We start from the raw sequence: 15,709 nt of genomic DNA on the forward strand, positions 1-15,709 counted from the left end.
CACCAGAGCACCATGAGTGCTCGTAAAGTTGTGCCAGGGGACTTGCAATGACCTCGGCCAGTTCCTTTAGAACTCTAGGGTGGAGATCATCCTGGCCGGCTGACTTGAATACGTCCAACCCCTCCAGAAGCTCCCTAACTAAATCCTCGCTAACCTGTGGCCCAGGTGTGCCTCCCGTGGGGCCCGAGGGGGGCCCAGCAGGGAGGTGGCTGTTCTGGTCCCTATTTAGGAAGACGGAGGCAAAGAAATCATAAACATGTTAGCTTTGCCGGCTGGTGTGATGACCAAGTTTCCCATCGCGTCCTGCAAGGGCCCCACATTACCCGGGACCTTCTTTTTACCCCCTATGTATTTAAAGAAGGACTTCTTATTGTCCTTAATCTGGGAAGCTAGTCCCAGTTCCATCTCTGCCTTGGCCTTCCTAACTACCCCCCCTACATCCCCGAGCAACTACAGAATAGTCCTCCCTGGTGATGAAAGGAACAGCAGAATATCTTGTGGGGCTACATGTTTTTAATGCCTGGTTAGCATGCTCCTTCTTTTTTCTCCCCCTACCTTCTCCCCACCCCCTCAAATAATTACCTGTATTTTAGAAACTGTTTGTTGGGTATTGGTGGCTTGTTAATTGCGTGAAGTAATTTTTCTTGTTTGGCCTGGGATCCTTTTATTAATAACCAGCGTGGCATTTGGAGTTTTGCCAGTGTTGCATTGCTCATTCTTACTCATTGTTGATTGTGTTCCTTAATAGTGTTTGCTGATTGTAGTGTGCCCTGTAGTTGCTGTTATGTCCTCTGTCACCTTGTCTTAGGTACATGGGATGAGATCCTTGTCCCACTAAAGTCAATAGCAAACTTTCCATTGACTTCACTTGGGCAGAGTTTCACTTCTGGTGTTTGTTTACAGCCCTTGAGAGGGAAATGTTAAACTTTTAAATATTCTTTGGCAACGCAATAGATTTAAAGTAGCCTCAGGTCCCATACCTGTTCTTCAGTCTATTTGTCGATATTGAGGTTTCGCCATTGCGTGTCTGTTTTCTTTCTTTTTCTTTTTCCTTATTTTCCTGTGTGGGGAAACTGACTCTCCTATAGAAAGGAAATAAGGAAACTGTAAATACCAACTGTTTTCTGCTGAACAGAGTTAATCTTGTTAAAGTGATGTGAGCAGTAGGGCTGTGTGAAATTTTGCCTGGTGTTTCATTTCGAAGCTGTTTTGATGCATTTCGAGCTTGAAACAGCAAAATTGAAATGAAACAAAAGCCTTTGAAACAGCTTTGAAACAAAACAAGGGCACTCAAAACATTTCAAGTTTCAAAGCTGGGCTTACTTGGCTTCCCAGCCCGCAGCGACAGCCTCCTGTCATCTGGCGCACAGATCAGGGGAGGGCTGCAGGACTGTGCCATACTCCTCTCAGAGGTGCGGGACCCTGGATCTGCGCACCAGATGACAGGAGGCTGCTGCTGTCGCCTGGGACTGATGCTGGGCACAGCCTGTGCCCAGTGCCAGGAAGATTGGTGCTGTTGCTGGCCCGAGGCAGCAGTGGCAGCCTCCTGTCATCCAGCATGCAGATCAGGGGCCCGCTCCCACTGTCCTGCCTTTCCTACGCAACACCAGAGAGCAGGCACAGGCAGCTCATAACCCGCTGCTGCTGCTAGCCTGGGCCCCGTGCCAGCTTCGGGCTCACCCCTTGGGGCTGAGCTGCAGGAGAAGCTTGGCAGAACCTGCTGCTGGGCGTGGAGGAAAGCCCCCACTGCCAGGCGAGGATAGACAGATCTGCACACCAAATGGCAGGAGGCTGCCACTGCTGCCTTGGGCCAGCGGCAGCAGCAGTGTTCCTGGCGCTGGGCGCGAGCTTTGTTTCAAATACCTGAAGTAACTCAGATGTCTGGGCGACCTTTGTTCATCAAAGCAGTGGTGAGGGAGAGTTGTTATAATCTGGTGGGCCAGGTGTTTGGAAGCCCCCACTGAGGTCATTATATGGGAAAGGTCTTTTGACTGTCCATGGTGTGGATAATTTATCATTTGAGAAGACTTTACTTTGTTTAGTGGGGTCTTGCCAATAGGTTCTCGATAAAGGGCTATTGCAGGGATCAGCAATGTTTTCCGGCAGGGGGTTGGAATGACCCAGCTCAGGTCTGAGGCAGGTAGACCAGGCCTGGCTTACTTCTTTGCTTCTCCCTGCCACCTGGCTCTGGCACAGCGCAGAGAGAGCCCTCCTGTGCTGTTGCCTCGGGCTCCCAGCTGTGTTACAGTTCAGGGAGAACTCCATCACAGACGCCATGACTCAAAAGCTCAGTGGGCCAGATGTGGCCCATGGGCCAGAGGTTGCCACAGCCCTCTCTTATGTTGTTAGCCTCTCATTTTTGTCCACCAGGTGGTGTCTGAGTACAACAGGTGTCCTTTTTCCAGTTTGTCAAAGGCCTCTGTTGCAGTTATACAGACACTGTTCTTCTTTCTTGTAGCATTTCTTTTCTTGCACATAGCATTTTCAAATGGTAAAGAGAACTCAGATGATTAACATCCTGCTCAGTGACTTAGTCTAAAAAACTGTTGTTGACTTGACTCTGAAGTGTCAGAAATACTGTATGTTCAACATCTCTATAGCACTGTCTCCCTAGCTAGATTTATGGCAGTTACTAATACTACATATTTTGGCCAGGATTTCTTTTCCCTGCCAAACTCTTGCACCGTATGTTACGTGCTATTCCCCCCGCCCCCCCCCCGCCCCTCTTCCACCTTACACTGAGATACAGTCTTCCAGTCAGTTAATTAGGCCTGGTCTTGGCTATGCTATTCTAGTTATTTCTGACCCTGAGATTTGTATCACTGTAACATGCTATATGTAGGAGTGAAATTTCTATCCTTCAGAAACTCATTTTGGTTTCAGATGTGGCTCCCTGAGTACTTGGCATCTTGGACTGGAATGCTTTTTTGTTGCAATACGATGTTAATCAGCAAAGATACTGCTACAGGGAGGTTGCATGTTGGCCCTTAAACAGCCTCCTGTTGTTGCAGAAGGATATTTTCTTGTAATTAGCTAGCTACCAGTTGTTTCCTTATGCCTTTTATTATTATTTTCTAAATCTTTCAGCCCTGTAGTGTGTGTTGGCCCTTCACTGTAATTCATTTATTTAAGTGATGTGCATGAATTTAAATAAAATCCATGCACTTGATTAGAAAATTTTTTTAAAAATTACATACAATGCTTTTGCCATGGATACCTCTCACTCTGGAGAGTCATTCTGATCAGTGAATCTCTTTTCTGGCTCCTACAGGTTAAGAAAGCCTACAGACAAAAGGCCCTGACTTGCCATCCAGATAAGAACCCAGATAATCCTAAAGCAGGTAAGATCAATCTGTGTGTATACAAACAGGTTCTCCCTGTCAGTCCCAGCTGCATGGATACAGGGAATGTCCATATTTGTTTGCTGTAGCACAGCTCTACTTTTGACCGTAACCCCTGGAAACCTCTGTGCATCATGCAGTGTGTCCACATGTGTTGGTGGGCAGGAGACATGTTCAGCAGCACAAGGCAACTGAGTCCTGAGGCTAAATGTGCAGCTCAAATGGAAGCTACATACAATTCTCATTTCTGTTCTTGGAAATCTCCCCGTAGATAGGAAAACTCTCTATCTCTATTCTAATGGAAAGTTGATATCCTGTTGTTTATGTTCTGGAAGTGCCTGTTATCAGGGGGTTGTATCCCTGTTAGATGCAAGTCACTGTATGTTGAGCAAAGTAGAGTTAAGTTGTGGGCAGGGTCCCTGCATTCTGCACTTACATTCAGATGAATCAAACCTTAACTATTTTAAACATGAAAATGAATTAATGCTATGTATGCTATAGCTTCTGCTCTTTGTCAAGATATTGAATTCAGCTAAATTTTAGCTTGCTGTGCCACAGACTTTTCAAACTGATAATTCCAGTGAAAAGGCTGTCAGAGAAGACATGAGGTTCAGTGAATGGGTAACAGGAAGATAGGCTTTCAACATATGAGTAGGCAAGAGAAGCAACCTGAGGTGGTGGGATAAGTACATCAGTTAGTTCCTTTAGGTAAAATGATCAAGAATTAAGAGAGTTAACAGTGTGAATACTTGCCTTTAGGTTTGACTGTTAATAACTCTTAAATATGATATTAAGTTTGATATGAATGGGGGGACTCGCACTTTTTAATTCATATATTCAAGATTTCCATCACAGTCAGGTAGTCTGGAAACTTTTCTTTTTCTTTTAAACAGAAGCTTTGTTAATCACGCATAGGACTAAATTCCAGATGCCCTTGCTGTCTGTCAGCCTATAAATGCTGTGGAGAGGCTATTCTTTTCTCTCAAATTCTCTAGAACTTTTGCATGAAGGTTACTTGTTCAAAGACTTATCCAGAAATCCTGTGAATTGTTTACTTGGTTTTCTGTGTCTTATATGTTTTTTTTTCCCTCTCTATCCCCAGCGGAAGTCTTCCACCAGCTGTCTCAGGCTTTAACTGTACTAACCGATGCAGCAGCAAGGGTAAGGATGCCTATCTCTTGGTCATGGTGATATGTGCACATTGTTCATATCTGTTAGTGTACATGTCTAAGTGGAGAAATAATGGAAGTTGTCCTTTCTTTCCTGTCCCACATACTTTGCCCCCTTTATAACTCTGAGCCTCCAGGAATATCTGTTACATCCTGTGCATCTTTTTATAAGGAAGTTCCTTGTTCCAGTATGTCTTTTTGGCCATCAGAGCTCAGATGAGGATAGACAGAAAACGTAGGCCAGTGTTTCGGGTCCCATCTGATATGTATATATTTCCATCAGAAACAGTGTGCTGAGTAGAACAGACCTCTGAAATAGTATGTTTAACATTGTCTTAAACTACATGTCCCCTGCTAACAACAGCAAACAGCAAAGCTTCGATTCAGAGACTGAATACCTGCAATTTCTTTTGATCCCCAACTGCTGTCTCCACAGTCATGGTTAGACTTATGAAGAACTAAGCAGTGGATTCTTTAATTTCAAGGTGCATTTCTCTTTACTTTGCTGTAAGCAAACTCCAATCTGTCACCAACAGATGTAAATGAAATAATTATTCTGATCCATTTTGTGCCATTGCCACCAATGGTTGCTTATAGCTGGCTCAGGAAACCAAAATGATCTCACTTCTGAAGGTGGGTCATGGTTTCGCTCAAAATTATTTTAGGATAATTTCTGGGTCTGGCACCCTTTCCACTTCACCTTTCCATGCTACATCTTGAAGTGGTCAGTCCTGTTTTGTTCTTCTGTTTTCTGAGTACCTGAGCTGACATCCAGTTTGTTTTCATGAAAGCCCTCAGCACTAGGTGGAAAAAACCTCTACCTTCAGTTTTACAATGTAACTGTCACTCCTCACTTTCTCCCCCAAGTTTTACAGCATGTCATCCTTTCTGCTGTTCTTTTAAACAGGCAGCGTATGACAGAGTGAGAAAAGCGAAGAAGCAGGCAGCAGAAAGGACTCAAAAACTTGACGACAGAAGGAAAAAAGTGAAACTTGGTATGAAAATCGAGACTGCTCCCTTCTTCCATGGGATAAAGTCCAAGGCAATGGGAGATTTTTGCACTTCTTCCACCCCTAGAATTCTCTATTTCCCATTAAACTTCGTTTCCCTAAAGTGGCTGAACTCTTGTGTCATTCCTTGTGGAACTCTGGTTGTTCAGATTTCCCCCCGGATCAACCCCTGCAAACAGCAGAAGGGGGATGGGTTGAAGCCTTTTTTGAGTTTTCATAGAATTATGGGATCCAAGAAGGGATCCTCAGGTTCTGTATTCCAAACTCCTAAACATGTGGGACTTGTTTTGCTGAATTAATGATGCAAGTTGCACATTGCTGAACATGGATGTAAATGGGAGGTTGGGACCACCGTTCAGGAAGAGAGTTGAGGGCAGGAACAATAAGAACAGCCAAGTATAGGTAGAGAGTTTTGGCTCCTGGTGACATGTCACTTGGCTTTGTAGACCACTGTGGCAATAGCTGGAAATGTTTTTTCCAGACCTTGAAGCCCGGGAACGAGAAGCCCAAGCTCGTGTAAGCGAAGAGGAAGAGCTCCAAATAACCAGGACATTAGAGCAAGAGGTAATGGGAACCATTTGTGGGTTGATCCACTCATAGCAGAAATGTGGGCAAGACCGTTTGGGCACATAGCCATGATGGTGAGCTTAGACCTGGGTCATCAAGCTCCAAGGGTAGTAATCAATGACTGTCTAGGTGGCATCCAGTCTCAAGTGGAGTGCCCCAGGGGTTGGTCCTGGGGCCAGTTTTGTTCAAGGTTTTCATCAATGACTTGGATGATGGGATAGAGTGCACCCTCAGCAAGTTTGCAGATTACATCAAGCTGGGGAAGTAGTAGATATGCTGGCGGGTAGGGCTAGGTTTCAGAGAGACCTCAACAAATTGGAGGATTTGACCAAAACAAATTTCATGAGGTTCAATATGGAGAAGTGCAAAGTGCTGGACTTAGGATGGAACAATCCCATGCACCAGTACAGGCTGGGGGCTGACTGGCTGGGCAGCAACTCTGCAGAAAAGGACCTGGGGGGTTACAGTAGACAGTAAGCTGAATATGAGCCAACAGTGTGCCCTTATTGCCAAAAAAAGCTTACAGCTACTGGGCCGCGTGCATTGCCAGCAGATTGAGGGAAGTGATTTTTCCTCTTTATTTGGCACTGATGAGATCACATCTGGCACATTATGTCCAGTTTTGGGCCCCCCTGCTACAGAAAGGATGTGGATAAATTGGACAGACTCCAATGGAGGGCAATGAATATGGTTAGGGTGTTGGGGCACATGACTTAAAAGGAGAAGCTGAGGGAACTGGGCTTTTTTAGTCTGGAGAAGAAGACTAAGAGTGGATTTAATAGCAGCCTTCAACTAAAGAGGATGGAGCTAGACTATTCTCAGTGGTGGCAGTGACAGAACAAGTTGCAGCAAGGGAAGTTGACATTAGATATAAAGAAGAATGGTCTCACAAGGAGGGTAATAAAGCACTGGAACAAGTTACCCAGAGTGGTTGTGAAACCTCCATCCTTGGAGGTTTATAAGACCTGGGATCTAGTCAGGGCTGGTCCCACTTTGAGCAGGGGATTGGACTGCATGTCCAACCCCTGGACTCCTGAGGTCCCTTCCTACCTTAATTTTCAATGATTCTATAAATTTGCATGAAGTATGGCTTAGAACAAAGCCTTTGGGAATAAGTGATTCTGTGAGCCCATAGGAAGAGGGGTGTTGATATGAGATAATCCTGGCCCCAGATGTTTGGGGAAGGAATCTTAGCTGAGCCCTTAGTGGAAAAGGGGTAAAAGGGTTAATAGTTTAGCTTTCACTTACCATGGGGTTAAAACAGAATTGCTGGTTGTCTGTGTGCTCTCACCCTGACCTACAGGCAATATAAGTTATAGGTAAGTTACACTGATGTAACTGGCTTATATGTGCACCTTATTTGTTAACTTTTTGCTTTGGCTACAGATCATACGTCTGCGCGAAGAGGGCTCCAGGCAGTTAGAAGAGCAGCAGAGGCTCATTCAGGAACAGATCCGGCTTGAGAGAGAGCGAGTCCAAGGTATGGGCAGATGAGATTGGAGCCTTTGTCCAAACGAAATGCTTCACAAGCCCCCAAATTTTCTTGAGTTAACGTTCAGGGGCACCACTCCCTACGCACCACACACATCTCAGCTTTCTGTATAGCATCCTGATGAGAATTGCGTGTGGAGGTAGGTGGTACTAATAGTCCTGCTGGAATGCCTCCCACATGAGCTTGATGATCCAGTGCACTGGAGGAGGAGAAATAAAGTTCTTTGCCATCTTCTGCACCCCACTTCCTTTTCCATTTTCTGGGAATGCAAACACATTCTTTATGATACTTTGAACCTGGATGTGCCAAAGGGGCTTAGTCAGTGCCAAAGGGGCTTAGTCAGTGCCAAAGGGGCTCCCTGCTGTAGAGCTTGGAAGATAATCTAAAGTGGGATATGAATCAGTTACAGGCATTCACCCTCTCCCTGCTGGCCCTGCACAGTTTAAACAACCAGGAGAGCAGTTCTAGTTTGCCAAGGGGTTAGGACACTAATTACTTATGAAAGCCACCACTGCTCCTCAGAAGTGGTGTGTGGTGTCTATCACCTAGAGAGGCTCAACATATGGAAGGTCAGTTATGTAAACTGCAGTCCCAGGTGTGCCTGGTACTTACTTCTCTGATCTTTCATATGCAGGTGTTTGTTCCTCCCCCACATACATGCACACACTCTTACATGCAACAGGAAATCAGCAACGTTTTAAGTTCAAGACACTTCACTCCTGAGCTCCTTTCCCTACCTCTTGCACTGCTTTCTGAGGAAAGAAAGTTTATGTGCTTAAAGTGGTCAGCTCCTAAATATTCATGGCACCTTGGGTACAGCAAGTAGTTCCCTTATGCACCAATAACTGAGTGTAACAATGCCAGTGCTCCTAGGGCAGCCCTGATGCCCCTTAACGATCATGCGGCTCCTGTTTGGCTCTAGTTCTAAGGTACCCTCCCTGCTCTCCTTCCTGCCATGTCTTGATTAATTGATTTTTTTTTTAAGGGCAGCTGCTCAAGGGTCCTAGAGTGAGCTTCAAACTATCTTCCTACCAGCAAATCCCTCTCAGATGTCGCAGGTCCCAATCCCATCCTCATAGTTGGCCCTCCTGGCCTGTACATACCAACCAGGGTACCTGTTGCCTCATGGGCTGTTCACAGCTCTGGCCTCCCCTACAGCCATGCCCATGTCTCACAGTTGTTACTCAGCACACGTTCAGTTCTATTCCTTGTAGAGACCTCAGCCCCTTTGGCTTTAGCCTCTTTTGTCTGGCTGCAAGTCTCCAGCCCTGACCCACTGCTCCGGGTCTGGCTGTCTCAGCCTCAGCCCTGTCAGTCTACAGTGTCTCTGGCCCTTGGGTCTCTCACTCTGAGCCTTTGGCCGCAGAATTTGCCCTTCTGGGGCTGGTGGGACTCTGTTCCTGGTCTCTGCTCCTCTGGGCTGATCTCATCTCTCCTGGGCTACCAGTCCCTGACCCTGGTTCTCACCTCTCCTAGGCTAGTTCACCCATCTTGGGCTACAGTCCCTGGTCCTGGCTTTTGTCCTGCTTGGGCACTGGCCCTTGCCCTGTCTCTACTATACTCACAATTTGAATCCCACCCCCTGGCCGAGCTTAAGGTAGTCGTGTGCTTCTCGGGCACGGCCGGGACCTTCACCTCCCCAGTAGTCTCAAACCCAAACCATCAGTCAAAACTCAAATAGAAAAACATAGGCACTCTGCCTCCAACACAACTGTCTGTCTGCTGGCCATCTCTTAAACTCTCTCTTCATCCTGGGTCTCAGTCCCCTACCAGCCCTCACTCAGCTCCTTGCTTGGTGGGTCTCAGTCAGTCATCTGGCCAGCCAGCTTGCAGCAGAGCTCCTTACCCTTCAGCACCTGAGGCTAGACTACCTGCCCTGGGTTTGTCTCCCCCAGGCCCTGCCCCTTTGCAGGTAAGTGACTCCCCTGGGCAGTCTGCAGGTGTACCCTAATTAGGCTTACTTACTGATCTCAAGGGTAGCCTGCTGCTGCTGGTCTAGTCATTTTAGTAGTGCCTTGAATGCTGTGCTGGGTTCTGCTTTGCAGAACTGTTACTGAGTGGCTAGCACTGCAGTAGGCACTCTGCTGCCCATGCAGGGTCTGCTTTATTGTGCTGCTGCAGCATTTGCAATAGGCATGCCTCGCTTGTAAATCCCTGGGGACCTGTTCTCCTTCAGCCCCCACCTGAGGATCCCCCTGCTGTTGTTTATGCCTTAAAGTAACAGGAGCTCCCCGTTACACTGAGTTTTGTCCACAACCCTTGTGTTGCCTCCTTATATATACCTGAATCTTCCACCTGAACCATATACCTGTAGAGCAATTCCTTACTTACTTCTTTAACACTCTGTCCCCTGGACTCAAAATACAGTGCTGTGTATGATTCAGAAAGTACTGATCTGATCTGAATGAGTTAGACCATTCCCAGGTTGAGAGGGAAATTTACTAGGGAGATTGCTGGGCTCCTCACTTCATGCTCCTTCCATTCTAGCAGGGGATAGGGTTAGTTCACAGCAATGATTGATCTTGTGTGGAAGGAAAAAAAATATAAACACTGGAAGTCACTGGAGGTGACACTGGAGATGAGCTAATTTCTCTTCCACGATCCAGCAGAAACTTTTTGTACAGATGGGAAATTGAGAGGAGATGGTCAGAGATTAAGATGAAAATAAGGGGAAATTAAGAGCAAGGTATTGCTGGCATAACTCTGCACAACAGATATTCCCAATCAATATTAGTTTTAATTTTGTTTTCCATATTTTCACAATTACTTCATAGTGGAGCTTCAATTATGGGGAACTGTTGTAGGAGCACAGGGTCCTACACTGCCTGTATTTGTCTTTGTGACATCTGGTTTTGATCAAGGCAAATCTGGGCAACAAGATATAAAACATACTGGCAGCTACCAGCATCTGGTTGATGCTAGGGGGCCTTCTTATGGTAGTGAACCATTCTCAGCCACAGTAGAAGACTGTAGAGGTGAAGAGTGCCCCCCCAGCTGCTCGACAGAATGACCAGTACATTGGCCATATATTCTGACATGTTGTGTGGTGTTTCTGTTTGCCCTTATGCCATACGCTCTTTTTCTTCCTCTTTCTAGGCAAACAAGAAGGGAATGGAGCAGAAGGCAAAGTGACTCCCAAACTCAAAGTAAGACATTCCTTAAAAATCAGGCCAGGTGAGAAAACTGGCTACTAGCCTTTGCTACATTGGAAACCAATGGGCACTTGCTTCCAGAAGGAGCATCTCAGCTGTTTTCCAAACAGGGATATCTCCAGTCTGGGAGAGAGCTGAGATTCTCTGCCTAGTGCTCTTGATGCTGATAGATGGCTTCAGATAGGTTTCCTCTTAAAAAAAGAAAAAAAAGTCCTTTCCCCACTTTTTCCCCCTGGTGTCTGACATAGAAACCGGTAGGTCTGTGCTTGGAATTCTGGTGGCTGTGCTTCAGGCACTGCAAACATCTCATTACCCAGAGAAAAATCATTTCAGGTGCTGTACAGTGTGAGCTCTTTCACTGGGAGTTATTTCTCCCTTCCCTGCTGTATAAGTTTTTTTCCTTTAATTTGTGTGTTCTATATCAGCAACATTGAGTACAGTTGTCATTGGCAGGCTGTGGTTTATTCTGCAGCCTACAACAGCTGTATGCAGAGTGCACTGAAGTAGACGAAATTAACTTCCAACTCCTTTTCCTAGCTAAGATGGAAATGCAAGAAAGATGATGAGACCAAGGGTGGATATTCAGAAGAAGTTCTCCTGCGAATCCTGCAGAAGGTCCTGTTCTGAGATGCTCTTTTCTACCGCTTGACTTTTCCCCAACCATGATGCTGTAAGAAAGGGCAGAAAATTCTGGTGGCAGTTACATATATAACCAGAGTAGCTCTAATTGTTCCTCCTTGTGTACCTTTCTCCCTCTCACACCACTTATAAAGGCTGTCATTATAGATTTGTCAGCTGAACTGTGCCCAGGCTCACATTCATACACCTTTCCCTACAGTGGTTCTGGCTTCTTTGGTAACCATGTATAAAGATTAGAATTAGGATTTATTTTCCCATTCACTTAAACATTTAGTAGTAGCTACAGTTGGGGGGTGGATTACAGGACTAGATCGGCATGTGTAATTTGGTTAATTCTGATTTACAATCTTTATTTTTCCCTGAGTCCTGATGGTATAGACTGACCTGCCAGGAGCTATGAATTCTCAGCCAAGCAGCCCCTCCTACTCCACTGCCCTACAATGCATCTTGTCAGGAGCAGAGAGTGTACCTCTGACCTACCTCATAGCTATATCCATACATTTCTTAAAATGACTCTTTGTGGGGGAGCTGATATCTTGTCCTGGCCCTTATCCCTGACAGCTAGAGCTCCTCCATCAGTCTGCATAAAGACATGCTTGAACTGGAGCAGCTGTAGCTTTTGGTCATGTTTCACAGTGATGTGTCTTGCTTCTCAGTTGGATTTGTAATAGCCCCGTCTTTTCTTATTGGTTCTAACAGTATGGTGAAGTACTCAATTTGGTGATCTCAAGTAAGAAGACTGGGAGTGCGGTTGTGGAATTTGTGTCAGTTAAGGCTGCTGTAAGTTGAGCAGGAGACCTCAGGTTTACACCCTTGGGAAGACTGGAGGAGGGCTATACGATATGGATGCTGTTACTACTGCTATAACCAGTCTAGTAATGGTGGTTATACTGTAGTGCATTTACAGGCAAGACTGTGCAGAAACATATCACTGGAGTCTAGGCTAAATGGGAGCAGAAATCCTAAAACCTAATTTCCAGTTCACTTACACATTTTGTAGTAGCTGCTATTAGGAGGTGGATTACAGGACTAGATGTGCATGTGTAATCTGGTTAATTCTGGTTTAAAATCTTTATTTTCCCCTGTCAGACTGACCTGCCATGAGCAGTAAATTCTCAGCCAAGCAGCCCTCCTACTCTAATATACACAGCATGAGGACTGGGTCTATTCTTTTATTCCTTAGATCAAAACAAGTATATATTCTGTTTATCAAATGCACTGATTGTCATAAGTCTCCCTGTCTGACACTGGTGTGGACTTCCTGTAAGGATACTATAGCAGCTGTGGATAAGTTATTCTCAGTTTAGTGCTCTACGTGGCCTAGATTTTGGGTTGAAACTGAAAAAGTGAGTTTAGAATGAATGGGGTCTGAAATTCAGATAGTGATGGACAAATGTTCTCATTGATAGGAAATGGCAGTGAAGAATGAAGCTGGTCTGATAAATAATCCTCTAAAAATCTCCTGGCTAGAGGGCCAGCCACAGAACAATCCCAACACCACGTTTCCTGGCAGTACTAATCAGCCTTGGACTTCCCAGGTAAGGAGAATGCAGGCCACTGACTGTTAAACCTACTTGGATAGCAACACCAATGAAGCTTAAAAGGTGAAGTATTCATTTTTTTTTTCACTCGACACATAGTAACTTCAGCCAGGAGAGGTTGTAGAGGCAGATAGCATGACGAGTTTCTACAAGGGGTTAGACCAGTGTGTGGAGCATAGATCCATTTATAGCTATTAAACAAAACTTAACAATCCTCATGTCTAAACTAATGAGGATGGATGTTAGGGAGGGTATGGCAGGGTGGGGATAGAGTACTCTAGACATGCCTTGTTCATAACTTTTCCTTCCAAAGTAGGGATGACTAACCTGCAGCACATGTGCCCCGGGTATCATGGGAAGCCTTTCTGTGTAGCACACACTGCATTGGGTAGGGAGCAGAAAAAAGAGGAAGGGGATCAGAGTGGCACTTGGGCTGAATTTGAGGCATGCCTGCCAAAAATGTTGGTTCCCAGTGCTCTGAAGCATCTACTACTGCCACTGTCAGATAGAGGATACGGGGTTAGATGAACCATTGGTTTAACCCAGTGTGGCACTTAATTTTCTGTGTGATAAGATATATTCCTTCCCAAAAGAGTTTAATGAGAAAGTCCTAGTTAGGGGCCTTGGAGACCTGGACAGACGCATACACACCCTGCGCTAATTTACATTGGTTTTGGGCAGTGATATAAATTGCACTGGTATTAGGAACAGGCAGACATGCAGTGGCAGAGAAGTAGGTAACAATCTGTCTGCCTTCTACATACAGCTACTCCAGGATGCAAGCAGATAGGAAAAAGTCAGTATAATTCATGCCAGTAGTGTTTCCTCAGGTTCTTTCAGGAGTTACACTACACTGGACTGGGGATGTGCATGTCTATCCACTACCCTTTTACACTGGTATAATGCCAGTTACGCCAGCGTAAAAGTTTTCTCTATCTCAGCCTGTACTTCCTAGTTGGCTTTTGGAATGTCTCACTGACCCAGTAGCCTTTTGCTGAAACATCTCTTCCCTGGGGAAGTACAAAATGTGGCACAAACTGCTCAAATGACTTTATCTTTCTCTGTTTTCCTCCTGCTGACTGAGAAGCACAGACATTCTGTGTTTAGCTTAGAGCCTCTGAACTCCCTTTTTTGTGACTTTATTTTAACTGATCTATTCTAACATACTCTCCCTAACCCTGGACATCCTTAACTGTACTAACCGATGCAGCAGCAAGGGTAAGGATGCCTATCTCTTGGTCATGGTGATATGTGCACATTGTTCATATCTGTTAGTGTACATGTCTAAGTGGAGAAATAATGGAAGTTGTCCTTTCTTTCCTGTCCCACATACTTTGCCCCCTTTATAACTCTGAGCCTCCAGGAATATCTGTTACATCCTGTGCATCTTTTTATAAGGAAGTTCCTTGTTCCAGTATGTCTTTTTGGCCATCAGAGCTCAGATGAGGATAGACAGAAAATGTAGGCCAGTGTTTCGGGTCCCATCTGATATGTATATATTTCCATCAGAAACAGTGTGGTGAGTAGAACAGACCTCTGAAATACTATGTTTAACATTGTCTTAAACTACATGTCCCCTGCTAACAACAGCAAACATCTTACTGTGAGTTTGCCAGAAGGCCTTCAGAACGTGTCTAGGGAGGTTGGTTCACCAGATTGTAGAGAATGCTGGGCTCATGCAATTGAAACCTAAAGACCAGGTGCTTGTTAAAGTCTAGAGACTGGAGAAATGAAAGAACAGCAGTACCTACATAGATTATCTTGATGATAAGATTCATAGACTGGCATGTCCTCCACACCATCCATCCCCATGTTGCTACTATAACCAGCAGCTTGGCAAGGACATATGGGTTAAGTAAATATAGGTTGGATGAATGGACTGTAAGAAAACTGGCTGGAGCATTTGGCTCAGAGGGAGCCATAATCAATGGCTCGATGTCTAGTTGGCACCCGGTATCAAGTGGAGTGCCCCAGGGGTCAGTCCTGAGGCTGGTTTTGTGCAATGTCTGCATCAATGACCCTGGAAAAAGACAAAAAGTGCATCCTCGGCCAGTTTGCAGATGACACCAAGCTGGAGGGGAGAGTAGTAGATACACTGGAGGGTAGGGCTAGTATTCAGAGTGACCTAGACAAATTGGAGGACTGGGCCAAAAGAAATCTCATGAGGTTCAACAAGGACAAATGCAAAGTTCTGCACTTAGCATGGAACAATCTCATGCACCAGTACAGGCTGGGGGCTGACTGGCTGGGCAGCAGCTCTGCAGAAAAGGACCTGGGGGTTTCAGTAAGCTGAATGAGCCAGCAGCATGCCCTTGTTGCCAAGAAGGCTAATGGCATACTGGGCTGCATTGGTAGGTGTGTTGCCAGTAGGTCCAGGGAAGTGATTATTGTCCTCTATTCAGCACTAATGAGGCCACTTCAGGAATACCGTGTTTAGTTTTGGGCCCCCACTACAGAAAGGATGTGGACAAATTGGAGACAGTCCAGCGGAGGGCAACAAAAATGGTTTGGGGGGCTGACACACATGACTTCTGGGGAGAGGCTGAGGGAACTGGACATATTTAGTCTAGAGAAGAGAAGACTGAGAGGGGATTTAATAGCAGCCTTCAACTACCTGAAGGGGGTTCAAAAGAGGATGGAGCTAGACTGTTCTTAGTGGTAGCAGATGACAGAAAATGGAGCAACAGTCTCAAACTGCAGCAAGGGAAGTTTAGGTTAGATATTAGGAAGAATTTTCTCACTAAAAGGTTAGTAAAACACTGGAACAGGTTTCTCAGAGAGGTGGTGCAATCTCAGGG

The 15,709-nt window shown here is 45.5% G+C and overlaps 1 protein-coding gene across 3 annotated transcripts in view; it reads left to right on the forward strand.

Moving 5' to 3' along the window:
• DNAJC17 (DnaJ heat shock protein family (Hsp40) member C17) overlaps window positions 1-15,709 on the forward strand; it is a 28,835-nt gene that overhangs the window by 4,676 nt on the left and 8,450 nt on the right. For 2 of the 3 annotated variants that reach the window (XR_016440313.1, XM_090033418.1), the window contains exons 2-10: window positions 3,272-3,341; window positions 4,444-4,502; window positions 5,418-5,505; window positions 6,002-6,084; window positions 7,474-7,567; window positions 10,676-10,725; window positions 11,269-11,346; window positions 12,070-12,150; window positions 12,780-12,908. Coding sequence is in view for 2 of the 3 variants with exons in the window: in XM_090033418.1 (XP_089889544.1) it covers window positions 3,272-3,341; window positions 4,444-4,502; window positions 5,418-5,505; window positions 6,002-6,084; window positions 7,474-7,567; window positions 10,676-10,725; window positions 11,269-11,346; window positions 12,070-12,150; window positions 12,780-12,908 (732 nt within the window). In the remaining variant the exon portion in view is untranslated. The remainder of the gene's footprint in view (window positions 1-3,271; window positions 3,342-4,443; window positions 4,503-5,417; window positions 5,506-6,001; window positions 6,085-7,473; window positions 7,568-10,675; window positions 10,726-11,268; window positions 11,347-12,069; window positions 12,151-12,779; window positions 12,909-15,709) is intronic. The other variant, XM_090033419.1, reaches the window with a different exon arrangement.

This window comes from Crocodylus siamensis, chromosome 2 (assembly GCF_052110815.1).
Source record: "Crocodylus siamensis isolate JL-2025a chromosome 2, ASM5211081v1, whole genome shotgun sequence".
Classification (NCBI taxonomy): Eukaryota; Metazoa; Chordata; order Crocodylia; family Crocodylidae; genus Crocodylus; species Crocodylus siamensis.